This window comes from Cucurbita pepo, chromosome LG09, assembly GCF_002806865.2.
Source record: "Cucurbita pepo subsp. pepo cultivar mu-cu-16 chromosome LG09, ASM280686v2, whole genome shotgun sequence".
Lineage (NCBI taxonomy): Eukaryota > Viridiplantae > Streptophyta > Magnoliopsida > Cucurbitales > Cucurbitaceae > Cucurbita > Cucurbita pepo.
The window spans coordinates 2,476,114-2,501,002 of NC_036646.1; the positions used below are offsets into that span (position 1 = coordinate 2,476,114).

The 24,889-nt window shown below is 39.5% G+C and overlaps 4 protein-coding genes across 4 annotated transcripts; 2 read left to right on the top strand and 2 right to left on the bottom strand.

The window, feature by feature from the left end:
- Positions 1–362: 362 nt before the first annotated feature.
- LOC111801663 (malate dehydrogenase [NADP], chloroplastic) lies at positions 363–6,309 on the top strand. Its single transcript, XM_023685732.1, has 14 exons — positions 363–667; positions 765–861; positions 2,335–2,421; positions 2,494–2,578; positions 3,635–3,816; positions 3,914–3,984; positions 4,067–4,157; positions 4,222–4,296; positions 4,373–4,474; positions 4,551–4,673; positions 5,592–5,660; positions 5,737–5,805; positions 5,965–6,018; positions 6,105–6,309. Exons 1-14 carry the CDS (start codon positions 510–512, stop codon positions 6,156–6,158), a joined length of 1,317 nt encoding a protein of 438 aa, XP_023541500.1. The 5' UTR covers positions 363–509; the 3' UTR covers positions 6,159–6,309.
- A 161-nt stretch (positions 6,310–6,470) lies between these two features.
- Positions 6,471–10,205, bottom strand: LOC111801662 (NAC domain-containing protein 53-like). Its single transcript, XM_023685731.1, has 6 exons — positions 9,884–10,205; positions 9,501–9,778; positions 9,177–9,371; positions 7,461–7,979; positions 7,256–7,376; positions 6,471–7,171 (listed from the first exon to the last, which is right to left on the bottom strand). Exons 1-6 carry the CDS (start codon positions 10,047–10,049, stop codon positions 6,765–6,767), a joined length of 1,686 nt encoding a protein of 561 aa, XP_023541499.1. The 5' UTR covers positions 10,050–10,205; the 3' UTR covers positions 6,471–6,764.
- A 1,210-nt stretch (positions 10,206–11,415) lies between these two features.
- On the bottom strand, positions 11,416–15,638 carry LOC111801990 (NAC domain containing protein 50-like). Its single transcript, XM_023686246.1, has 4 exons — positions 15,252–15,638; positions 14,685–14,974; positions 14,196–14,438; positions 11,416–12,381 (listed from the first exon to the last, which is right to left on the bottom strand). Exons 1-4 carry the CDS (start codon positions 15,484–15,486, stop codon positions 11,797–11,799), a joined length of 1,353 nt encoding a protein of 450 aa, XP_023542014.1. The 5' UTR covers positions 15,487–15,638; the 3' UTR covers positions 11,416–11,796.
- Positions 15,639–20,844: 5,206 nt separating this feature from the next.
- Positions 20,845–24,322, top strand: LOC111802407 (monocopper oxidase-like protein SKU5). The gene is made up of 8 exons (XM_023686758.1): positions 20,845–21,088; positions 21,172–21,281; positions 21,368–21,638; positions 22,678–22,807; positions 22,886–23,246; positions 23,319–23,687; positions 23,774–24,030; positions 24,216–24,322. The coding sequence occupies exons 1-8, from the start codon at positions 20,912–20,914 to the stop codon at positions 24,263–24,265; spliced, it is 1,725 nt and encodes a 574-aa protein (XP_023542526.1). The 5' UTR covers positions 20,845–20,911; the 3' UTR covers positions 24,266–24,322.
- Positions 24,323–24,889: the final 567 nt, after the last annotated feature.

Below are 24,889 nucleotides of genomic sequence, written 5' to 3' on the forward strand. Positions count from 1 at the left end.
TTTTTGAAATGAAATTTAGTCTTAAATTTTAATAAATAAATAAATAAATAAATATATATATATATATATATAATTAAGGATCAATTACACAGTTTGTTAGGAGAGACACTAGACAGTAAATTGTGAGATTTCACATCGATTAAAGAGGTTATTTCTTATAAAATTAAAATAATAAAAACAAAAAAAAATTTAAAAATATTTTTACTTCTCGATAAAAAAAACATCGAAATCAACATTTTATAGATATTTATAATTATAAATATTTGAATAATTAGTTCATAGAGACAGCAACATGTCCTAAGTAAGCTAAACTCACAAATTCCCAGTTCCCTATCTCAGGCCTTCCTCGTTCCGTTCGACACGTGTCACTCACAGCACCTTACAAAACCGTTTCAAGCAATCCCTCTTCCACCCTTTTCATCCATCTCTATCCCCAATTCTCTCCAAACTCCATACCCAAAAGCCTCCAAATCCCTCTCCCAATCTCCGAATAACCTCCTCTGGCTGCAATGGCTGTAGCAGAGTTCCCCTCCTCTTTAAAATCTCAGCTCAATTTATCATCCACGACCGCTTTTCAGGCCAATCGGTTCTATAATCACCGGCGATGCTCTTTCCGGCCGTTTTACAGAGCTCGAAGTTCCCCAATCACTTGCTCTGTTGCGCCCAAGTGAGCTTCGTTTGTGTAGATTCTTATGTGTTTGTGTAAGTTTGTGCTTGTCTGTGTTCATATGTTTTGAGGGGTTGTTCTATGTTTGATTTTTCAGTCAGGTTGAAGCAGCTCCGGTGGCTGCAAAAACAGGGGAACCCAAAAGTAAAAGCGATTGTTATGGTGTTTTCTGTCTTACTTATGATTTAAAAGATGTAAGTTCTTGAATTGTTATATGGGTTTTCCCTGGTTTATTGAAAATTTATAGTTTCACTGTGTTTGTTGGTTGATTTTGGGGAGGAGAACGAAACACGGTTTATAAGGGTGTGGAAAACTCTCCCGATTGAGGGAAAGCCCGAAAGGGAAAGTATAGAGAGGACAATATCTGCTAGCGGTGTGCGTGGGTCGTTACAAATGGTATTAGAGCCAGACACTAGGCTATGCCGGCGAGGAGGTTGAGCCTTGAATGGGGTAGACACGAGACGGTGTGCCAGGAAGGATGCTGGGCCCCGAAGGAGGTGGATTGTGAAATCCCACCTCGGTTGGGGAGGAGAACGAAACACCCTTTATAAAGTGTGGAAACCTCTCCCTAGCGGATGCGTTTTAAAAACCTTGAGGGAAAGTCAGAAAGGGAAAGCCCGAAGAGGACAATATCTACTAGCGGTGGGCCTGGGCTGTTACAAATGGTATTAGAGCCTGGGCGATGTGCCAGCGAGGAGGCTGAGCCCCAAAGGGAGTAGACACGAGACGGTGTGTCAGTAAGGACGTTTGGTTCCGTAGGGAGGTGGATTTGGTGGGAGTCCCATAGTGATTGGTTGACTAGTAAGGACACTGGGCCCTGAAGGGGGTGGATTGTGAGATCTCCCATATCGGTTGGGGAGTAGAACGAAACACCCTTTAGAAGGTGTGGAAACCTCTCCCTGGCATACGCGTTTTAAGAACCTTGAGGAAAAACCCGAAGGAAAGCCCAAAGAAGACAATATCTGCTAGCGTGGGCTTGGGTTGTTACAAATGGTATCAGAGCCAGACATCGGACATCTGGACGATGTACTGCGATGAGGCTGATCCCTAGCAGATGCGTTTTAAAAACCTTGAGGGAAATCTCGAAAGGGAAAGCCCAAGACAACATCTGCTAGCGGTGGGTCTGGGCCGTTACAAATGGTATCAGAGTGAGACACTGGGTGATGTACCAACGAGGGGGCTAAGCCCCGAAGGGGGTAGACACGAGGCGGTGTGTCAGTAAGGACGCTGGGCCCCGAAAGGGGTGGATTGTGAGATCCCCACGTTGGTTGGGGAGGAGAACGAAACACCCTTTATAAGGTGTGGAAACCTCTCCCTAACCTACGCGTTTTAAAAACCTTGAGGGAAAGCCCGAAAGGGAAAATCCAAAGAGAACAATATCTGCTAGCGATGAGCCTGGGCCGTTACAGATTTTCACCATATTTTGCGAATTTTTTCTGTTCTTTAGGTTTACTTTCATGTTTAAACTGTTCTTTATAATCGGCGTGAACAAATATATGTCGAAAGTGAGTATAGCTCAACGATAATAACTTTGAAGATCGGGTGTTTAAATTCTCGTAACCCATGTTTCTTGTTTAAAAATAACTTTGAAGAAGTGGTTTGCTGCTAGTTCTGTCAGATTGGACAAATGTTGTCTTCAGCCCTGACATGTTTTGTACTAATCATAGGAAGAAGAGACAACATCATGGAAGAAAATGATTAATATTGCTGTCTCTGGTGCTGCTGGAATGATATCCAATCATCTTCTGTTTAAGGTAAGAATTCATATAAAACAACCTCGTTATGTTCTGATGTTTGATGAAATCTTACTTCGGTTGTTTCACTAGCTTGCAGCTGGTGAAGTTTTTGGTCCTGATCAACCAATTGCATTGAAACTATTGGGATCTGAGAGGTCACTCCAAGCACTTGAAGGCAAGTTTAGCAGATTTAGAATAAACTTCAGTTTTGCTTTGAAGATCATTTGGTTGGTTGCATGCTATTTCTTTGGACATTCGTTTTGTTCGTCTATGTAGTTTAGCCTGTATCCGTGAGATCCCACGTCAGTTGGAGAGGGGAACGAAACATTCCTTATAAGGGCGTTGAAACCTCTCCCTAGTGGACGCATTTTAAAACCTTGAGAGAGCCCAGAGAGAACAATATCTGTTAGCGGTGGACTTGGATTGTTATAAATGGTATTAGAGGATAATGTCGGGCGATGTGTCAACCAGGACGCTAGGCGCCCAAAGGTGGTGGATTGTGAGATCCCACATCGGTTGGAGAGGGGAACTAAGCATTTCTTATAAGAGTGTGGAAATCTCTCCCAACGTGTATTAAAACTTTGAGGGGAAGCCTAGAAAGGAAAGTCCAAAGAGGACAATATCTACTAGCGGTGAGCTTGAACTGTTACAAATGGTACCAGAGCTAGACATCGGGCGGTGTGCTAGCGAGGATGCTGGACCCCTAAAGAGGGTGTGTGAGATCCCATATCGGTTGGAGAGGGGAACGAAGCATCCCTTATAAGGGTGTAGAAACTTCTTCCTAGTGAATGTGTTTTAAAACCTTGAAGGGAAGCCCATAAGAGAGACTAAAAAGAGGACAATATCTTCTAGCGGTGGACTTGGACGGTTACAAATAGTATCAGAGCTAGACATCAGGCGGTGTACCAGCGGGATGTTAGGCCCCTAAGAAAAGGGTGGATTGTGAGATCCCACATCGGTTGGAGAGGGAAACGAAACATTCCTTATAGGGGTGTAGAAACTTCTCCCTAGCAGACGCGTTTTAAAACCTTGAGAGGAATCCCAGAAGAAAAAGCCCAAAGAAAACAATATTTGTTAGCGGTGGGCTTGAACGGATATAGTATCAGTCTTTTTCTCTTGATGTCTCAATAACAGTTAAACAAGAACTTCACATCTGTAACGTCGTAAACCATTAGACTTCGAGATCATACCGAAATCTTCGAGCTATTTGACAAATAATCTTCATATGCAGGTGTTGCTATGGAATTAGAGGACTCCCTTTTCCCTTTGTTAAGGGAGGTAGTAATAAGCATTGATCCTTATGAAGTATTCCAAGATGCAGACTGGGCTCTTTTGATAGGAGCGAAGCCTCGAGGTCCGGGAATGGAACGTGCTGGTTTATTAGATATAAACGGACAGATATTCGCTGAACAAGTACGTCGATTATCTCGTTTTCATTTCATTTTTTCTACCCGTCCAAGAAACACCGGAATCTCTTAGTTTTGATGTTATTATATATCAATGGACTTAGGGAAAAGCTCTAAATGCTGTGGCATCCCCAAATGTCAAAGTCATTGTTGTGGGCAATCCATGCAACACCAAGTGAGTTCATGTTTCATTTAGTATGAATCTCTTAAAGTGTGTACAAGATATAACTTCTCTTTGTCCTTTTCATTCCATGTAGTGCATTAATTTGTTTGAAAAACGCTCCGAAAATTCCCGCTAAGAATTTCCACGCTTTAACTCGACTAGACGAGAATCGAGCAAAATGTCAGGTATGATACCCATTTCCTCGTATTTGATATGTTTTCGAGTACTTTCTAAATATGGCTTGTTCAGCTGGCTCTGAAAGCGGGCGTCTTCTATGATCAAGTGTCGAATATGACCATTTGGGGCAACCACTCGACAACTCAGGTTATTGGGTACTTTTTGCTCGAGAAGCTTCGAAAATTCCCTCGTTTGTATGCTTATTTCGTCGTATTCGCACCAGGTTCCGGACTTTTTGAATGCAAGAATTAATGGGTTACCTGTTAAAGAGGTTATTAAGGATCATAGGTGGTTGGAAGAGGAGTTTACTGAAAAAGTACAGAAGGTAATAACACATTGAGTGTTGCAATGTTCACTGCTCAATGGATCAAATAGTGTTTTTGATTGGTTTTGATTTGCAGAGGGGAGGTGTGCTGATTGAGAAATGGGGAAGATCTTCAGCTGCTTCAACTTCTGTATCGATTGTTGATGCTATAAGGTCTTTGATCACTCCAACTCCTGAAGGGGATTGGTTTTCATCTGGGGTAAGCTTAGATCTCATGTTGTATCTCTTGATATTGTGTTTGTAGGCTGGTAGGGCTCTAATTCGGCGTGCTTGTTCGTCGAACGGGAAGGGTGGAGGAGGGTGTTGGGTTTGTAATTCTAAGCGATTGTATCGTGACGGGCGTAGGGATAGAGATGTTTAGCTAGAGAGTTCGGTTATTTGCAAGGGAGAAGAGAGTAGAGATTAGGAAGAATGTAACAGCCCAAGCCCACCGCTAATGGATGTTGTCCGCTTTGATCTGTTACGTATTGTCGTTAGCCTCACGGTTTTAAAACGCGTCTACTAGGGAGAGGTTTCCACACCCTTATAAGCAATGCTTCGATCTCTTCTCCGACCAATACGGGATCTCACAATCCACCCTTCTTAGGGGTCCAGCGTTCTCTCTGGCACACCGCCCGGTGTCTGGCTCTAATACCATTTGTAATAGTCCAATCCAAGTCCACACTAACAAATGTTGTCCTCTCTGAGCTTTGTCTTATGGGCTTCCCCTCAAAGTTTTAAAACACCTAAACCTCTCCCTTATGAGGAATGTTTCGTCCACTCTCCAGCCAATATGGGATCTCATAATCCACCCCTCTTGGGGGTCTAGCGTCCTTTCTAGCACTCTGCCCAGTGTCTGGCTCTGATACCATTTATAACATTCCTAGTCCACTCCTAGCAGATGTCCGTTGCGTATCATCGTCAACCTCACAGTTTTAAAACGTGTATGCTAGGGAGAGGTTTCCACACCCTTATAAGGAATGTTTTATTCTCCTCTCCAACCGATGTGAAATCTCACAAAGAGACTTTAGACTTAGGTAGATGAGTGTTAAGTCAATTCAATCTATTACGACTCCTAACATAAACGTATGCAAATGAAGAACCAACCTCGAGCTCATAAATACCGATCGATTTGTAGGTATACTCCACCGGAAATCCTTACGGAATAGCAGAGGATATCGTTTTCAGCATGCCGTGCAGATCAAAGGTACCATTTATTCCCAACTTTCATCTCCAACTCCCATATCCTAACGTCTGTAACCAGTAAATATGTCTGCTCTCAGGGAGATGGTGACTATGAACTTGTGAAAGATGTGATATTTGATGACTATCTCCGCAAGCGAATTGCCAAGGTCTGTATGTTTTCCTTTTCCTCCCATGGCCGTAATTCTTCGGCTATAAGGGTCCGATTGGAATGACTTTTCAAGTGCTTAAAACACTCATAAAGTCATTCCATTCCGAGCCGCTGCTATGCTACCGTTGAACTAGCTCACACCCTGTTGTTGTTACAGACTGAAGCTGAGCTGCTAGCTGAGAAGAGATGTGTGGCTCACCTCACAGGAGAGGTCAGAATTAAGTAAATTTCCATGTTTATGTTTAATCCTACTTAGTGATCTATTAATCATGGATTATTGTTTCCACATTCTATCAGGGTATTGCTGTTTGTGATCTACCAGAAGACACAATGCTTCCTGGAGAAATGTAAGGCTCATCAACATCACATGCATCTGAGCCTCAAAATTTTATATCTGAGCTGTGCTTTATGCTACTTTCATATTTGTATTAAACCATATATTATATGTGAATATTGCTCCTAAGTTGTCAGCAAATCAATAATAATATATGGTTTTATTTAATCCAACGACAATATATGAGACATAAACTGGTCGAGAATACATGTCAATTAAAATTTTAAAAACCGAGCCATAAAAGCTTCTTCCATCGAAAGGAATTCAACCACAGAGTTAACTTCATACAGCTTATGCTTATTGAAGATTAAGATGGTTTATCGAACGAATTACATAAACGTCGTGGAAAGAGAAGCTTCCAACCTTTACTCTAATAAATTGGTAAAGTACAATAAAGCTCTGCAACTATGAACTGTAAAAAGTTCTGAAATTAAAATACAAAAGAGATAAAAAGTTTAGTTAGCCACCAATTCATTGGCAGTTAGTCTAGAATCTATTGATATTTGAATAGATACTGCAGGAAGGTGTTGAATTTGGTAGCCTAGAAAGTTTCTAAACTACCAGCTAATACTACTTTTTTCAATGTTCTTAGAGTTTTGGATATTGAAACTTGAATAGATAAGTCACCTGGAATGGATGCACCTTGCAACTTTGAAGCTCACTGAAAGGATTAGAAGCCAGAACAGGATGAAGAAGTAGACGAAGTAGCGAGACATCAGAGATCCCGACTTGCTGTGATGTGCACCAGAAGTTGGCGACAACTGAGAGGAATAGATGTCGCCTTCGACGATCCCGTACAAATAGATAAGGTTGAGAACTGAATTCTTGCCATATAAGCTGTTCATTTCGTCTCCGTTTAGTGTTGTGTTTCTTATGACGATCATGCCTGCGGTGACACGAACGGAGCTTGAAGCTTGTGGAGCTGAGTTAATATGGAGAGCAGCATCTTTTGAAGTAAACTGTGAAGCAAATGGAGCAGGAATGCTGCCCAGCATGTGGCTTGTGTGTTTGAGGAATGGGTATTTGAGATCTGGTACCAGAAAAGAAAGGATGAGCCAAAAGTGTTGGAAATATCTAAATGGAAAGGAAAAAACTAACATGGAATTCAACTAACCTGATTCTGGTTTTGGATCCTCGGATCTCTGCATAGACGAGGACGAGGAGGCCTCGTTGTCGTAACGTAAATCTGAAGTATGTTTGCTGGGAGATGCCTGTTCAGTGGCACCACCAACGACCTAACGAAATATGATGCGTAGGTGAAAAGTAAATTCCATGTAGCAAAACGATAAAAATAAGTTGCGATATGAAGCAGTACTGACCTCTGGAAGAACTGCTTGATCAGGAACAGAGCTCTCACTCTCGAGAATTTCAGAGGGATCGAAAGACAAATCTACGTTATCACCGTCTGCGTCGAAGAACGTAAGATACTCTTCAAGCACGTCAAAAGCAGCAGGATCGCTATCAGTAGGGTTTGAGAGCTCATTGGATTCCAAAAGTAGTTCATCACTAAAAGAAGGATTATCAGAAGTACTAAAGAATGGCTTGTCCAATACGTAATGACCATCGACATCACTAGCATCGATCTCATCAGCAGCAGCATTGCTTGATTCAGCAAGATACTCATGTTTGACCAATCTGTCACGTAATCGACACTCATCTGGTAAAACAAAGAACTTCTGTCCATCGGGTAGCTCTGATGTCTCACATATGCCTACTGCAGGTTTTCGATCATCTTCGATGAAATTGTCAGATTGCTCCATAGAGTTGCTTGACTCACCATAATAGAAGTCGAATGGTGGTGGTGGTGCAATTTCGGATAGAAGATCTTCATCGACATTCTGCAGAAAAGAATATAACATGATTCATCGTAATTTCACATACTTTTAGAGATTGTTTCACTCTTTCGCTCACCGACCCACTCTCTTTATTTTGTTCCTGATTTCCCATCATTTAGATCTTCCGCTTATTAAATATAGAAATCCGTCGTAGTTTCTCATTACTTGTTTCCTCCTGAAAGCTATTCTCTATAACACCAACATGCACCCTATTTGCAAACAACTCCAACCAAATCACCGGCAAGGTCATACAATCTTGGTCTGTGAGCCAGTTGCTCGTTTAGATTTCAATCCTAACTCAACTTTCAACTGGTTTCAGCTATCAAAAGCATGGACTCTTGGTTTCAGGTAGCACCGTCCTTGATCAGAAAGGGTGTTTGCTCCAAGCCTAAGAGATTCTGGAAGTTTATCCTTTATTCTTCTATAGTTGTGGGGAATTTTCCCCACTTAACGTATACCATAATTCAAGCTCAACTGTAATGGCTCAGGCCCACCGTCAGCAGATATTGTCCTCCTTGGGCTTTTGCTTTTGGACTTTCCCTCAAGGTTTTAAAACACGTCTGCTAGGGAGTGGTTTCCACACCCTTATAAAGAATGTTTCGTTTTCCTCCCCAACCGACGTGGAATCTCACAATCCACCCCCTTTCAGGGCCCAGCGTCCTCGTTGATACTCGTTCCCTTCTCCAATCGATGTGGGATCCCTCAATCCACCCCCTACAGAGCCCAACATCTTTGCTGGCACACCGCCTCGTGTCCACCCCCTTCTCAGCCTCCTCACTGGCACATCGCCCGATGTCTAGCTTTGATACTATTTGTAATGGCCCAAGCCTACCGTTAGCAGATATTGTCCTCTTTGGACTTCCCCTCAAGGTTTTTAAAATGTGTTTGCTAGGGAGAGGTTTCCACACCCTTATAAAGAATGCTTCGTTCTCCTCCCAAACCGATGTGAGATCTCACATCAACCATGTACTATTAACTCAATTCTTGGGCAAACACGCCTAATTACCTGAGGAAATTGCTTCACTATCATTATACATGTTCAAAAGTTCAGGTTTCTTTCAAATCTTAGGCATCTCTCGTATAGATCTGCCCATCCAACCCGTTCAGAATCATATTTCAGAAACACAGTTCTCAACGACAGATAACACAAAACCATTCCACCTGATTAGGCAAGTTGCTTATAACATGGTAAGTACATACCTGACTGAAGTCATTGCCTTCAACAAAAATGCCTCCACCAGCTAGAATTTCTTCCGCCACTTGCTCATCACCAGGTACCAAAGTCAGCTCATCATTATCTTCCCATTCCTCCTCAACAAAAGGGGCACCATACTGCTCTCCATTTTTTGGTCCAGTACCACTCTTCTGGAATATCCTACACAGCACAAACGCATCCTTCCAACCCAACAAAAAAAAACCAACAGATCCCAAGACAATTACAACAACATTTTCCAACGAAGCCAAAAATCACAAATCAACGAGAAAATCAGAGAAAGAGAGATAAACATTTCGACCTATTCTAACCTGAACAGTTGCAAATTTCCCCAATTCCTCATCCGTGAGTTTGTATTCGTGCATCACCCAATTGGTTCGTGCACCACGAGGAGCCCGCCCAATATGATACACAAGAGTCTTCTTCATTCCAACAGTCCTCGCGTTATGGCGGACCGGCCGATCCTTTCCCGTCGTCTTCCAATACCCTTTCTCCGTAGCCCTGTTAGTCCTCGAACTATTGCCATATTTCTTATCCAAAGCACTAAAGAAATACCACTCCAAATCCCTACTCTTCAGCTTCGATTTCCCTGACAAATCCCACAACACAACTTCAATTCCACAGAAATCCGAACGACGAGAAAATAAATCACAAAATCAAACACAAATCTCAACAAACAGAACAAGGGATTGACCAGGGAGATCCCAGGGTTCGGATTTGTAGATATCAACATCTGAAATAGCATCAAAACGAAAGGGTTTTCCAGAGACTTTGCGCTTCAAATAATAACTAACAAGTTCTTCATCGGTAGGGTGGAATCGGAACCCCGGTGCTAGCGAAGTAGCAGAATCTCGACCCATCAAGAAAATGGATTTAGGATTTCAAATCGAAATTGAAATTCAGATTTGAGATTAGAATCGAACTGAGAAGAGATATTAAAAAAGTTCGAAGAGTTAGGGTTACGATTTCTTCGGAAGGGAGAAATATAAAATAATCTCCAAAACGAGCTGGAAAGGAGGGAAATGTACAGAGAAATGTCCAGGAAAAGTCGACGGAGGGAACGCTAAACTCACATGTAATAACAAATAAAAGCGTCACAGCCTCCACGTGTTAATAGCAGATTCCAATGCTGCTTGATGGTGACACTAGACTGTTAATAAAAATTCTTGCTGACGTGTCTTGGATAAACTTTACTTTACTTTACTTTACCTAATATCTGATTAAAATAAAGGAAAGATTTTTTTTTTTTTGTCATTTTGAAAAAAAAAATATAAAAAAAATCAAATAAGAATCAACTTTAAACTCTTTTCCTTTAATTTTAAACTTTTAAATTCTTTGAATTGTTTTTTATTTATTTAAACATTCATGGAACTTACAAGAAATTTTGTAATAAGTCAAAAAAAAAAAATTAAAAAATTAAAAAATATTTTAGTTTTAAATTAAAATAAATTATTTATTCATATTATAAAAGTACAAATGTCGAGTCATACTCCTCTCATTGGGTTTGGCTCCACGTAACTTTATAATTTTAATAAATTAAAAGATTATATTTTGAAAGGAAATATCTAAAAATAAATAAATAAATATTTTACACGTTGGAAAAAGTAAATAATTACCAACTTTTACAATATTTTCATTCATGATCTTTTTAGAGTTCAATGGGACAAAATCTCTTTTGCTTACCGCTTAAGAAAATATAATATATCAGTTTTTGGAAGCTCGAATGGATAAATATAAAATATTAAATTATGAATTTACTCATTAAATTTTTACTGTTTATTTGTCAATTCCAAGTATGAAATTAAACCAGATGACAGTTCAGAAAATATGAAATTAAACAAGATCACTGTTCAGAAAATATAATTGTTTCAGAAAATATGAAACTAAACAAGATAACGGTTGAGAAAATATGAAACTAAACAAGATAACAGTTAAAAAAAATATAAAACTAAACAAGATAACAGTTCAGAAAATATGAAATTAAATAAGATAACAGTTTAGAAAATATGAAATTAAACAAGATAACCGTTCAGAAAATATGAAAATAACCGTTCAGAAAATTGAAAGATCTGACCTGTTAGAAATATTTCAAGTTTAGAGACTATTTAGACTAGAACCTGTTAGAAATATTTTGAAGTTTAAGGACCATTTAGACTGATACATAGTCTATACATGACAGTTCATCAACTAAACTTGTAATTTAACCAATAATAAATTACGGGTAAATTTGAACGGAACAGAAACCCGATATGGGGATCACATTAATAGTTATGACAACCTTATTTCATGAAATGCCACCAGCTGAGAAACTGAAGTTACAACATCAATGGTCTATAGCCATAGCACATCATGAAGTTTAGCATGGTCTTTCACTAAACAGGTTGAAGTTCTTACTAACTTGATACTCATACAACAAATAGCTTAATTGCTTAGACAACTAAGCTAGTTACATTACAACGATAACGTCCATGAGACCACGATGGCAGCAACAATTTACAGGGCATAGCCATTGGCTCTCGACATTTTTCTTCGTTATCGTTACAGTCTGTGTATTCAGCGTGACGATCCAGGATTGAAGGATACTACTAATCATAGTTTGACTTCAAATCAGTTTGATTTCAAATCATTGATTTCCTTATTCAGCACGACAATCCGGGATTGAAGGATACTGATCATGGCTCGAGCGCTCAACAGCTCAAACTTCAGTGTCTCCCTCTCCATAGAAGTCTTGTGGATCTCATGTTGCAAATCTTGGATGAATTTCAGGATGCTTGGATGCACAGATGAACTAAGATCTGAGGTTTCTAAGGCAGGTGGAGGAGCAGGGGAATCCTTTGGTTCTGTAGATTCTAAGAGTGAATATTCCACTAAGGTAGAAAGAAAGTTTTTCGTAGTTGGTGTCGTCGCACTACTCGTCGTTACATCCGTCTGCGATGCAGTGGCAATTTCAGATAGACTGAGTTCTTCGTTTGACATGGATGAGTTTTCTGAAGCTTTTGAAAGTTCAGAGGGTAAGTCGCTTTGCCTTCTTCGTTTATACTTCATAAGCGAGAAGGGTTTCGGATTAGCGATAATCGAAGGTGGAGTATAATCCTCGAGTTCCTCACTTTTGCACATAAACAAAAAGCTGTGGGAGTTTCTTGGAGGATCATTTGACATAACAAGATCTTTATTGATGAACTGAGTTCTTTCCTGGATGAGAAACCAAAAATGGAAGGTCGCTTTCAGAAATGTCGACAAAATAAACATCGAGAAATTATGCATCATCGAGTCGATGATAAAAATGCATGAACGAATATCCTCACTAGACCTGTCATGTCATTTTCCAGGAATATGTTTCAGAAAACAACCCATCAAACAAACCAATTTGCACCTTAAGAAGATAAGCAAATAACAATTGATGCATACCATTGCACAATAGTTGGATCCACTAAAACTGAGACTTAATTGTTGGATAATGAGTCGACTTCCAAGACTTCATCCTATAGTTCATCACCACTCGTAACAGAAGTTATTGAATTGATTTTTGGAGAGAGATTCTTCTCTTTATGATAATAAATAATCATGGAACCTTCCTATGACAAATGGAAATGGAATCAAACGCGTTGGAGAGGGGAACGAAACATTCTTTAGAAGAGTGTGGAAACCTCTCTCTAGCATACGCATTTTAAAAATCTTGAGGGGAAGCCCGAAAGGGAAAGCCCAAAAAGGACAATACCTGCTAGCGGTGAGCTTGAGCTGTTAAAAATGGTATTAGAGTCAGACACCAGGCAATGTGCCAGCGAGGACGCTAAGCCCCGAAGGAAGGTGGATTGTAAGATCCCACATCGATGAGAGAGGGAAACGAGTGCCAACGAAGACACTAGGTCCCAAAGGGAGGTGGATTATGAGATCCCACATCGTTTGGAGAGGGGAATGAAGCATTCTTTATAAGAGTGTGGAAACCTCTCTCTAGCAGAAGCGTTNCCCTGAAGGGAGGTGAATTATGAGATCCCACATCGATTGGAGATGGGAACGAAGCATTCTTTATAAGGGTGTGGAAACCTCTCTCTAGCAGAAGTGTTTTAAAAACCTTGAGGGGAAGCCCGAAAGGAAATGCCCAAACAAGACAATATCTGCTAGCGGTGAGCTTAGGCTGTTACACTCAGATTTGTGCCTAAGACTCCTACCCCTTTCAGGCACGAGTGACCGAATAGGGTGATCTACCTTTAGCTCCATGTAGTTTCAACAGTCAAGTCTCAGGTCTTGAACGTCTAGACTAAAGGATACTAGTAGATAGTCAGTCACCTCTTGATGCTTAGGTCTCCTTTCTTTTTCTTCTTTCTTTCTTNGTGTAGTTTCAACAATCAAGTCTCAGGTCTTGAACGTCTAGACTAAAGGATACTAGTAGATAGTCAGTCAACTCTTGATGCTTAGGTCTCCTTTCTTTTTCTTCTTTCTTTCTTTTTTTGTTAGTTTAACGATAAGAAATCAACCAAATCGTACACGATATGAAATCGCAAAAGAGGAAAGCCAAGTCCCAAACGAAAGGAATAAAAGAAACTCTTCCAAGCCATAGTTGTTGGAAGGAGCATATAGTTTACGTCAAGAGACAGCCAGAAAAGAAATAGGAACTAACTGTTGTTCCACTCAAGCCAAAAGTTCCAATAGAAATCACTAATAAATTGAAGTTAAATGATCTTTTTCTGGTTGAACGGATGACCAAAATCAAGAAGGCTCTTCATTACTAAGGAGGGCCATTTACCAATTAAAGGAGAAGAGTATGAAGGTCCAGAATCTATTAAAAAAGGAGCAACCAAGAAAAATGTGATGTTGCGCTCGGCCTCCATCCTGCACAAGATACACCGACTCGGGGAAAGCACAAGTGACAGTTCTACTATGGCAGTAACAATCAACACTTATATACAAGATGAGACAACTCTGTAACTCATTCATATGATATTTGAAAGAAACTTAAGTACTTCACTCTGAAATGAGTTCCTAACTAAATTCAGATAAACACATACCTGCATACCATCCTTTCCATCGCCGCATACATGGTTATTACGATCCTCAGCAGCACACACGCTATTGCTGTTCTTTTCAGACTGTGTATCGTGACTAGCTACTACACCGTCTGCAATCTCTTCTCCGGGAATCAAAACTGACCCACCGTCATCCCATTCCTCCTCAATAAAAGGTGCGTATCGATGTCCATTCGGAGGTCCTATATTACTTTTGTGGAACACTCTGCATAAAACATAGGCATCCTTCTCCAAAGGAGAGGGAATAGGAAACAAAAAGCTGTTGTAAGAAGCTAAACTTCAAATGCAAATCAAAACACTATGGTTGCTGAAACAAGTGCATAAAAGAAAAGAAAAAAGGAATACCGAAGCTTAAAATTGTCATTCAAACTCTAAACTTCGCCTAAACATATTTCACAAGTACCAGAACTCGCACAGCCGCCAAAAGAACACAAAATGGACTGCCATGGCAGATTTTCATGATGGCCTCACCTTCGAGCTACCCGTTCCTGCTCCCGCTTTCTCCAGTTCTTCATCTACAAGCCTATACTCATGCATAACCCAATTGGTCCGCTTCCCATCAGGAGCTCTACCACTGTGGAAAACTAATGTTTTCTTCAAGCCAACAGTCCTCGTATCATGGCGGACTTGCCGATCATTACCAGTGGCTTTCCAGTACCCTTGGCTTGTAGCCCTATTCATCCTAGCTCCATTTCCATATTTCTTGTCCAACACACTAAAGAAGTAGTACTCTTGGTCCCTGCTCTTCAACCTTGACTTTCCTAAATATAACATTCAAACAAATCTAGAAATTCAAAGACGTGATTCAGAGACTCAATAAAGAAACCTTCAAATCAGTATAAAAGTACAATCAGAGAGCAAGAAAGCTATTTAAAAATGGGGCAAGTTGGGGGAAAATCACAATCAGAGGAAAATAAACGCCCAAAAAGACCAATCGATCAACAATCCACCTAAAAAACAAGCCGATAAGAGTATAAAATAAACAAAATTAGAAGAATCATACAAGATGAGAACAAAGCTCCGAAGCATCTGAGTTACCTGCAAGGTCCCACGGCTCACTCTTGTAGATATCGACCTCAGAAATAGCATTGAAACGGAAGGATTTTCCACAGACCTTGCGCTTGAGGTAGTAAATAACGAGCTCTTCGTCGGTCGGATGGAACCGAAATCCTGGAGCTAGTGCTGTTGGGGCGGCGGCTGCTGCTGCTGCTGCGGCGGCAACGGGCTTCGTTAGAGCTAGAGGCGGCGATAGAGTCAAGGTTTCAGAACCCATTAGCGAAAATCCGTACTGGATTTGCAAATCAGAGAGAGCGAAGGTCTGGAAATGGAGATCAGGGTTTTCAAAGGTTGAAGATAAGACTTTGATTGGTGCTGAAGAAACTACGTAAAGATACCTTCAATTACAAGGTATTCTTTTCTAGGGAAAGAGAAAACCATTTCACATTTTTGAATTTATTTATTTATTTAAAATTTTCTTTTATATTTGGTAATGAAGTAACTATCAATAAGTATCAATAAATCTTAACGTGTGAGTTAGTTGAATAATCCCCAGTATTTGACTATTTGTTATCAGTTGAGCTATTTTTAAATTGGTATTTATCTATTAATTTATTATTTTAATTATATATTCCTTCTAAATGTGTGAAAATCTCTCCTTAATATACACATTTTAAAATCTATGCGATACGTAATGGGTCAATGTGGACAATATCTATTAGTGGTGGGTTTGGGCTGTTACAAATGGTATTGACGCAGGGTGGTGTGCCAACAAGAACACTAGGCTCCCAAGGGAAATGGATTGTTAGATCCCACATCGGTTGGAGAGGAGAACGAAACATCCCTGATACGGGTGTGGAAACCTCTCCATAGTAGACGTGTTTTAAAATCATGAGGCTGACAACGATACGTAACGGACCAAAACGAACAATATTTGCTAGCGATGGGCTTGAGTTTGGTTTGTTACAGGAGACATGCGTGTAAAACAAATCAAACTAATATTAGAAACTTTCTAGTCCTCGTAAACTGGAGGCAGGGACATCCATAAAATATATATCTCTGAAGTCATCCAATAATCGAGTCTCTTAACCCTACTCGTCACTCCTGCACCATGGTATTGCCTTTACTTGGAAGTGATAATGGTTTTATTGCTTAGTCACGAAAATTTATTATAGTTTACGTAAGTAGTCAACATAACTCTAAAAATAGGTTCTGTAACGTTGTACTATGATCGTGAGGATATTAAATTATGATTAAAAAAGAATTAAAATAATTAGTAATTAATAACATCATTTCTGATAACTCAATTACATAAATTTTAAAATTAAGCATATTTTACGCTGAGCAATCTTCTAGAAGAAAATAAAATACGTTAAAATAACTTGTATTAATTTACGGAGAATCTTAGATCTTAAAAGTTGTTCAAGTAAAATAAGTAACATGACGTCATAATGTGTCGGAAAATATCATGTCAATACGAGGTGTCGTTATTAGTAGTACACGTCATCAAAGAACTAATAATTAAAAAAATTATTATTTTACTCCATATTGTGAAAAGCTATAATTAAATAGTTTTTAGTGAAAATAAATTAAACAAAAATGTGAAATGTTATTTTAAAGGAAAAAACGTGAATTTCTGCAATTATAATCTTGAAATAAATTAATAAAAACAAATTAGAATAAATGTTTATTGAATTTATGATAATAATAATAATAATTTTAAAAAGCTTTTAATTTTATTTTGAGAATTGAGATAAAAATAAGTTTATATATATATATGAATTAAAAAATTGAAAGTAACGCAATTTGAATAAATGATTGGAAAATGACAAATCAATTGTGGATGTTTATCTTATAAATATACTTTTTTTTAATGAGTGAAAATGATTAAAGTCAAGTGCAATGATTTAGCGAAAACAAAAAATAAAAAATTAATTAAAAAATGATTGGATATAAATATTTATTATTTTTTATATTATAAAAAAAGAAAAATTATGGCTTGGAGGGATGAAATACTAAGAATTAAATTTATCTACTAAAAATTCTTTTTAACGGGGAACGAAGCATCATTTATAAGAGTGTAGAAACGTCTCTCTAACATACATATTATAAAATCGTGAGGCTGACGAGGATACGTAATGGACCAAAGCGGACAATATCTACTAGCGGTGGGCTTGGAGCATTTCAAATGGTATCAGATTTAGAGACACCGGCGGACAATGTCTGTTTGCTGTGGACTTGGGTCATTACAAATGGTATCAAAACCAAACACGGGGCGGTGTGTCAGTGAGGACACTGCCTCCAAGGAGGGTAGATTGTGAGATCCCACATTGGTGGGAGAGAGAGTCAGACACCGACGCATAATATCTGCTAGTGGTGGGCTTGAAGCATTACAAATGGTATCAGAACAAGACACTGGGGCCGTGTGCTAAGGGTAGATTGTGAGATCCCACATTAGTTGGAGAGAGAGTCAGACACCAACGGACAATATCTGCTAACGGTGGGCTTGGACCATTACAAATGGTGTTAGAGTTAAAGACACTGGCAAACAATATCTACTAGCTGTGGGCTTGGGTCATTACAAACAGTATCAAAACAAAACACGGGGCAGTGTGTCAGTGAGGACGCTGCCTCCAAGGAGGGTAGATTGTGAGATCCCACATCGGTTGGAGAGAGAGTCAGACACCGGTGGACAATATCTATTAGTGGTAGGCTTGGGCCATTACAAATGGCATCAAAACCAGACACCAGGGCAGTGTGACAGTGAGAACACTACTCCCAAAGGGGGTAGATTGTGAGACCCCACATTCATGATTGTGAGACCCCACATTGATTGGAGAGAGAGCTAGACACCGACAGACAATATCTACCAGCAGTGGGCTTGGATCATTACAAATGGTATCAAAGTCAGACACGGGGTAATGTGCTAGCGAGGACGTTACCCCAAGGGGATAAATTATGAGATCCCACATCGATTTGAGATGAGAACAAAACATTGAAAGCTAGGACGATATGTGAGTAATCCTTTTAAACCGAGATAATGACCATAATTTTAAATTATAAATTATAAATTTAGTTTTTATGATTCGACCACAATTTCAAAATAGATATATACTTCTATAAATTTCCAATTTAAGTCTATAATTTAAAAAAATTCAATTTGTATTTATTTTTTAAGCAAATTGAGATGGTTGACTAAAACAATGAAGCCAAAATTAAATTTGAATTATTATGGAATTATAGAAACTAATTTAATAATGGAACAACCTTATTTAAAAAAAAAAAAAAAAATAGAAAAAGGGGCGGCAATCAAGGGTTGAGTACGGCGCAGGATAGCAGTTACCTGTATGGCAAGTAATCGGTGGCTTTACCCCACCACCATTTTCCACTATACAATTCACCCAGTTGTCCACACACACACACACATATATATATATAATTAATTAATTAATTAGAATCGAGATAATTACACATAAAATATAGTTTCTTTTAAAAATAAAACAGAATATTTTTATTAATGTTAGTCTAAATTTAGTATATAGTTTAAAATTACCTTTTCTATTAGTTTAATATTAATTTTTAAAAAATAATAGCGTCCTTTATTTTTTCTTAATAAATTTTGTAATTAAGTTTATATTGTGGCTTTTATTACAATTTTATAAAAATTAAATTAATGTGAGTGACTAATTTTAAATTTTATTGAAAATATAAAAATTAAATTTAAATATTTAAAAAAATGGAATGAAATCGAAGGTATATGGACTAAAATGGTATTAGCTGTATTAAGAATGAATTTCAATTTAAATTTAAAAATTTGTAAAATGTTCAATATTTTTTAAAATTAATAAATTTACCGACAAAAATTGAGTATTGCATAGATTAGAACACAAAATTAATATATATTAAAAATATTTTAAAGTTTAGGAACTTATTAGACAAAAACAATATATGATTAGTTGATTTGGATATTTGGATTCAAAAGGAGGGAGGAGGAAGCCTCGCCATAGAAAAAGAGTAGCCACATTAAACGTTAGCATTTAAGATTGATCAAGGTGCACCACGTACGCATGTAGAGGTGGACTCGGCTAGTATAATTTACGAGGACAAATTTTGATAGGGTGTTGAGAGTCAACGTTATCCTTCTATGATATCTAAAATTCGTACAATATTATCAAGGATAGTGTAATAGTTCAAGTCTATCGTTAATAGATATTGTTCACTTTGGCTCGTTACGTATCGTCGTCAACCTCACGGTTTTAAAAACACGTATGTTTTCTATTAGAGAGAGGTTTTTACATGCTTATAAGGAATGATTTGTGTCCATCTCCAACCGATGTGAGATCTCACAATCCACCATCATTCGGTGTCTGGCTCTGATACCATTTGTAATGGCCCAAACCCACCACTAACAAATATTGTTCGCTTTGGCTCATTACGTACCGCCGTCAACTTCACGATTTTAAAACGCGTCTATTAAGGAGAGGTTTCCATACTCTTGTAAGAAATGTTTTGTTCCCTTCTCCAACCAATGTGGGATCTCACAATCCACCTCTCTTAGGGGGCCTAACGTCCTCGCTGGCACACGGTTTGGTGTCCGACTCTGATACCATTTGTAATAGCTCAAGCCCACCACTAGTAGATATTATCAATTCGGCCGTTACGTATCACTCTCAGTCTCACGGTTTTAAAACCGTATGTTACAGAGAGATTTCCACACCCTTGTAAGAAATGTTTCGTTCCCCTCTCCAATCAACGTCGAATCTCACAAACACTCAGATCGTTGCTTCTTGGTCACATCCCACAATTAATTAATTCTTTACTTCACATGGTGTTCTTCATAAGAAGTCGTGTTCTTATACACTTCAACAAAATGGTGTTACCAAACAAAAACATAGGTATGATATTCTTGCTTTAGCGGCCTTTTATCGTTAGATTTCGTATCAACTTGATGTAAAGAACGTTTTCTTTTTTTTTTGCATAGTTTATGTTGGATGATGAAAGTCCCACGTCGGCTAATTTAGGGAATGATCATGGGTTTATAAACAAAGAATACTCTCTCCATTGGTACGAAGCCTTTTAGGGAAGCACAAAGCAAAGCCATGAGAGCTTATGCTCAAAGTGGACAATATCATACCATTGTGGAGGGTCGTGTTCATCTATCATGGTATCAGAGCTGCCCTAAACTTAGTCGTGTCAATAGATTGGTAAATGCTCAAATGTCGAACAAAAGAGAAAAATGAGTCAAGCCTCCTTGAAGGTACGAAGACAGTAAAAAATGACTAAGACAAGTCCCACATCGGCTAATTTAGGGAACGATCATGAGTTGTTTATAAACAAAAAATACTCTCAAAGTGGACAATATGATACCATGGAGGGTCGTGTTCTTGACCAAAATAAAAAATTGAAACAAACATATTAACTTTCAAAATCAATAAGATCATCAGCAGCCTTGTAATCTCAGGCCATGATGACATTTGTCAAAAGGGAAAAACCCGGCCAAGCCAGTTTCAAGCCTTCAACTAAGAAACTTCGTCCCTTTTCAGCCTCATTCATCCAAAACAGAGCCAAAACAGCCGCTGCCGGCTCTGTTTAATATTCAACACATTTCATTCCTTCATTCCTTTTGTTTTTTTCCTTTTCCCCTCCATCTTTCTTGGAAATCTCCTCCTGTTTATAACCCCACATCATTGCAACATGAATCTATGCCCTTCCTCTGTTCTGTTCCCACTACAATGGCTTTTACTGGTTTCCACAGGTACCCATTTGTTCATCTTGTTCTTATTGGCCTTTTTGCTATCACTGTGAACGCCATTGATATCTTTCTTGAATGGAACGTGGCCCTAGACTCCACAATCCAGCCGGTGTCTCAGCTGCAGCCTGTAAGAATGTGTATTGATTCTGCCATTGTTGATATTGATTGAGCTCTGTAACTTTACTGTTCTTTGTTTCTCTTGGTTTTTAGGTTATTGCCATTAATGGGTTGTTCCCAGGACCTTTGATTAATACCACAACGAATGATTTTGTTCATGTGAATGTCTTTAACAATTTGGATGAGCCTCTTCTTTTTACATGGTATGAATGTGGATAATGTTTGAGGAACAAAAATGTTGGATTTGTGTATGTTTTTTTTTGAGGTTTTTGGGGGTTGGTTGATGTAGGAATGGGATACAACAAAGGCTAAATTCATGGCAAGATGGTGTTTCTGGAACAAACTGTCCTATTTTGCCTGGTACAAACTGGACCTATGTGTTTCAGACTAAGGATCAAATTGGTAGCTTCTTCTACTTTCCATCTATCAACTTTCAGAAGGCGGCTGGAGGATTTGGACCGATTCGTGTCAATAATCGGAATGTGATCGCTGTTCCGTTTGCAAAACCGGAAGATGAGTTTGATCTTCTCATTGGTGATTGGTCTTTTGATAACTATAAGGTAACGGTAACAGCTCAAGCCCACTACTAGTAGATGTTATCCTTTTTGGGCTTTTTCTTTCGAGCTTTCATTCAAGGTTTTAAAACGCGTCTACTACGGTTAGGTTTCTACATCTTTATAAAATCGATGTGAGATCTCACAATGCATCCCCCTTTTGGGGGCCAGTGTCCTCTTGGCACTCGTTCTCCTCTCCCTTCGAAGTGGGATCTTACAATCCACCCCCCTCTGGGACCCAGCATCCTCGTTGGCACACCGCCTGGTGTCTACCCCCTTCGAGGCTCAGTGTCCTTACTGACATACCGCCTGGTGTCCACCCCCCTTCGAGGCTCAGTGTCCTCGTTGACACACCGTCCGGTGCTTGACTCTGATACCATTTGTAATAGCCCAAGCCCACCACCAGCTGATATTGTCTTCTTTTGGGTTTTCCATTCCGGCTTCCCCTCAAGGTTTTAAAACACATCTGCTAGGGAGAAGTTTTCACACCCTTATAAAGAATGTTTTGTTCCCCCTCTCCGATCGTTGTGGGATCTCACAATCCACTCCCCTCCGGGGCCAGCGTTCTCGTTGGTACTCGTTCTCCTCTCCCATCGACGTGGGATCTCACAATCCACCTCTCTTCGGCACCCAGCATCCTCGTTGGCACACCGCTCGGTGTCCACCCCCGTTTGAGGCTTAGTGTCCTCATTGGCACACTGCCCGGTGTCCACCCCCCTTAAAGGCTCAGTGTCCCCGCAGACACACCGTCCGATGTCTGGCTCTGATACCATTTGTAACAGCTCAAGTCCACCGCTAAGATATTGTCCTCTTTGGGCTTTCTCTTCCAGGCTTCCCCTTGAGATTTTAAAACGTGTCTGCTAGGAAGAGATTTCCACACCCTTATAAAGAATGTTTCATTCCCCTCTCCAATCGATGTGAGATCTCACAGTAACTGTACTACTAGTCTTATTCTTAAAGCATGTTGGGAGTTCTATGTTGTTTTTGGTTTTTCCTCTGGATTTCTCGAGCTTAATGCATTTGTTTCTGCACGTTATTCAAATAGGTAACCCGATCCTTAATGACCGATCCAACAATCGCATTCGATAGCATCCCAAACATCATGTTGATGAATGGGAAGCCACCTTTTGGCAACCCACAAGGAAAAGCCTTTGAATCATTTACTGTCACTCAAGGTAACCATGCTATTGCTGTTGCTGTTGCTATGCAAGTGCATCTTAAAGTTTCTTGAACTCGAATGATATGGCTTGCAGGGAACGTTTACCGGTTCAGGATATCGAACGTGGGGACGACTCTTAGTTTCAACTTCAGGATTCAGAACCATAGAATGTTGTTGGTTGAGACAGAAGGATCTTACACCAATCAGACCATATTAGATTCACTTGATGTTCATGTGGGGCAGTCCTATTCTGTTCTTGTCACTGCAAATCAGGTGGATGCTGATTATTTCATTGTAGCATCTCCTAAGTTGCTGAATGCCACAGAATTTAGCAGCCTCGTCGGCGTTGGAGTGCTACACTATTCGAATTCCGTTGCACAACCCGTTGGCCCTCTACCGACTGGCCCCGATCCATTTGATATCAACTTCTCAATAGATCAAGCCAAATCCATTAGGTAAATATGTCACAACCAAAGATGAACAAGTGCTCATAATTAGTATCTGATTCTCCATATGTTCCTGCACAGATGGAACATGACCACAGGAGCTGCAAGGCCAAATCCACAAGGAACCTTCAATGTAACAAATGTGACCATATCACAAACGTTCATCCTTCAAAACTCAGAGGGTGTAATTAAGGGATCGCCACACATTGTTGTCAACAACGTGTCGTATCTCACAATCGATACCCCGTTGAAGCTCGCCGATCAATTAGTTAATGGTTCCGGGGTATACCAACTTGATGCATTTCCTGTTCAATCTGTTAATCTTAATGCTTCTTTTGGAGTTTCTGTTGTCACTGGAAACCACAAGGGTTGGATAGAACTTGTCTTTAAAAACAACTTGGAGTTCATAGATTCTTGGCACCTAGACGGTTTCGGGTTCTACGTTGTCGGGTAAGTATCACAGAAAGTGTTCTGAGCTTAACCATCTGAAGATGGTTCTCTTTGTAAAACTGTTCTGATTAGTGTATGACTTCCAGGTTCGGAGATGGAGATTGGACGGCTGCATTGCGTACGACATACAACCTATTCGATCCGGTCGTGAGATCAACGGTACAGGTCTACCCCGGAGGTTGGACTGCAGTTTATGCTTTCCTAGACAACCCAGGGATGTGGAATTTAAGGTCACAGCTCTTGAAAAACTGGTTTCTTGGTCAAGAACTTTACATAAGAGTTCATGACAATGATCCTAACCCAGCTAAGGAGCGCCCTCCCCCGGAAAACCTCCTTTTTTGCGGTTTGTATAGCTTCCCTTAACATTCTTTTTGTTTCTGTTCCTAACATAGCATGTTCTTGTTTGTTGCTTAATGTCACAATCCTAGGAAACATTATGTTTGGTTCATAGATTCACAAACATCCTAGGAAGTTGTCTTCACTTGAACCATAAAACTGATCACTATGGGATGTTTTGTTTGTTAACAGGGATTTTTAATCAATCTTCTTCCTTGCTGGAGCATCGCCTCCGACCGTGATTGTGGGTCAGCGATTATGAAGACTCGATAAAGCTAAGCTATTACTGTTCGTTTGAATACTGTCTGATAAAACCTATGAGACCTGCAACAGGGGGAAATTCTGTCTGTGACATCTATACTCACAAACTGATTCATTAATGTTATTTTGAAAGCTTCTTATATCTTCAACGCCTTCCATTTGTTCAAATTAAAACTTAAAAAAGCATCAAATAAGAAGCAAGTTAAGAACAAAGTTGAAAAAGAACAGGATTCAGTAAACTTGAACCTAAAGTTAGCCTTAATCAGGTTGTTGGGTATGAACAAAATTATGACAAAACAAGGAAAACCCAATAACAATCTCATGATTTTGACCTGTAACGGCCTAAGCCCACCGCTACCAGATATTGTCTTCTTTGGGCTTTCTCTTTTGAGCTTCCCCTCAAGGTTTTTAAAACGCGTTTGCTAGGGAGAAGTTTCCACACCCTTATAAAGAATGCTTCGTTCTCCTCCCAACCAATGTGGGATCTCACAATGTATCCCCCCAACATCCTTGTTGGCACACGTTCCCTTCTTTAATCGATGTGGGAACCCTCAATCCACCCCCCTTTGGAGCCCAATGTCTTTGTTGGCACACCGCCTCGTGTC

What these genes read in the sequence shown, in the direction of transcription:
- LOC111801990 (XM_023686246.1), bottom strand. Translation starts at nt 15,486, where the DNA reads ATGGGTTCTGAAACCTTGACTCTATCGCCGCCTCTAGCTCTAACGAAG. An exon ending in TGAGCCGTGGGACCTTGCAG is followed by an intron (nt 14,975 to 15,251) that starts GTAACTCAGATG and finishes TGTTATATTTAG; the next exon opens with GAAAGTCAAGGTTGAAGAGC. An exon ending in ATGGAAAGGATGGTATGCAG is followed by an intron (nt 12,382 to 14,195) that starts GTATGTGTTTAT and finishes TTTCTCATCCAG; the next exon opens with GAAAGAACTCAGTTCATCAA.
- LOC111802407 (XM_023686758.1), top strand. Translation starts at nt 20,912, where the DNA reads ATGCCCTTCCTCTGTTCTGTTCCCACTACAATGGCTTTTACTGGTTTC. An exon ending in GGTCTTTTGATAACTATAAG is followed by an intron (nt 21,639 to 22,677) that starts GTAACGGTAACA and finishes TTATTCAAATAG; the next exon opens with GTAACCCGATCCTTAATGAC. An exon ending in GATCAAGCCAAATCCATTAG is followed by an intron (nt 23,247 to 23,318) that starts GTAAATATGTCA and finishes GTTCCTGCACAG; the next exon opens with ATGGAACATGACCACAGGAG.
- LOC111801662 (XM_023685731.1), bottom strand. Translation starts at nt 10,049, where the DNA reads ATGGGTCGAGATTCTGCTACTTCGCTAGCACCGGGGTTCCGATTCCAC. An exon ending in AAGGCAATGACTTCAGTCAG is followed by an intron (nt 7,980 to 9,176) that starts GTATGTACTTAC and finishes TCTTTTCTGCAG; the next exon opens with AATGTCGATGAAGATCTTCT. An exon ending in ATCAAGCAGTTCTTCCAGAG is followed by an intron (nt 7,377 to 7,460) that starts GTCAGTACTGCT and finishes ATATTTCGTTAG; the next exon opens with GTCGTTGGTGGTGCCACTGA.
- LOC111801663 (XM_023685732.1), top strand. Translation starts at nt 510, where the DNA reads ATGGCTGTAGCAGAGTTCCCCTCCTCTTTAAAATCTCAGCTCAATTTA. An exon ending in CCAATCATCTTCTGTTTAAG is followed by an intron (nt 2,422 to 2,493) that starts GTAAGAATTCAT and finishes TTGTTTCACTAG; the next exon opens with CTTGCAGCTGGTGAAGTTTT. An exon ending in GACAGATATTCGCTGAACAA is followed by an intron (nt 3,817 to 3,913) that starts GTACGTCGATTA and finishes CAATGGACTTAG; the next exon opens with GGAAAAGCTCTAAATGCTGT.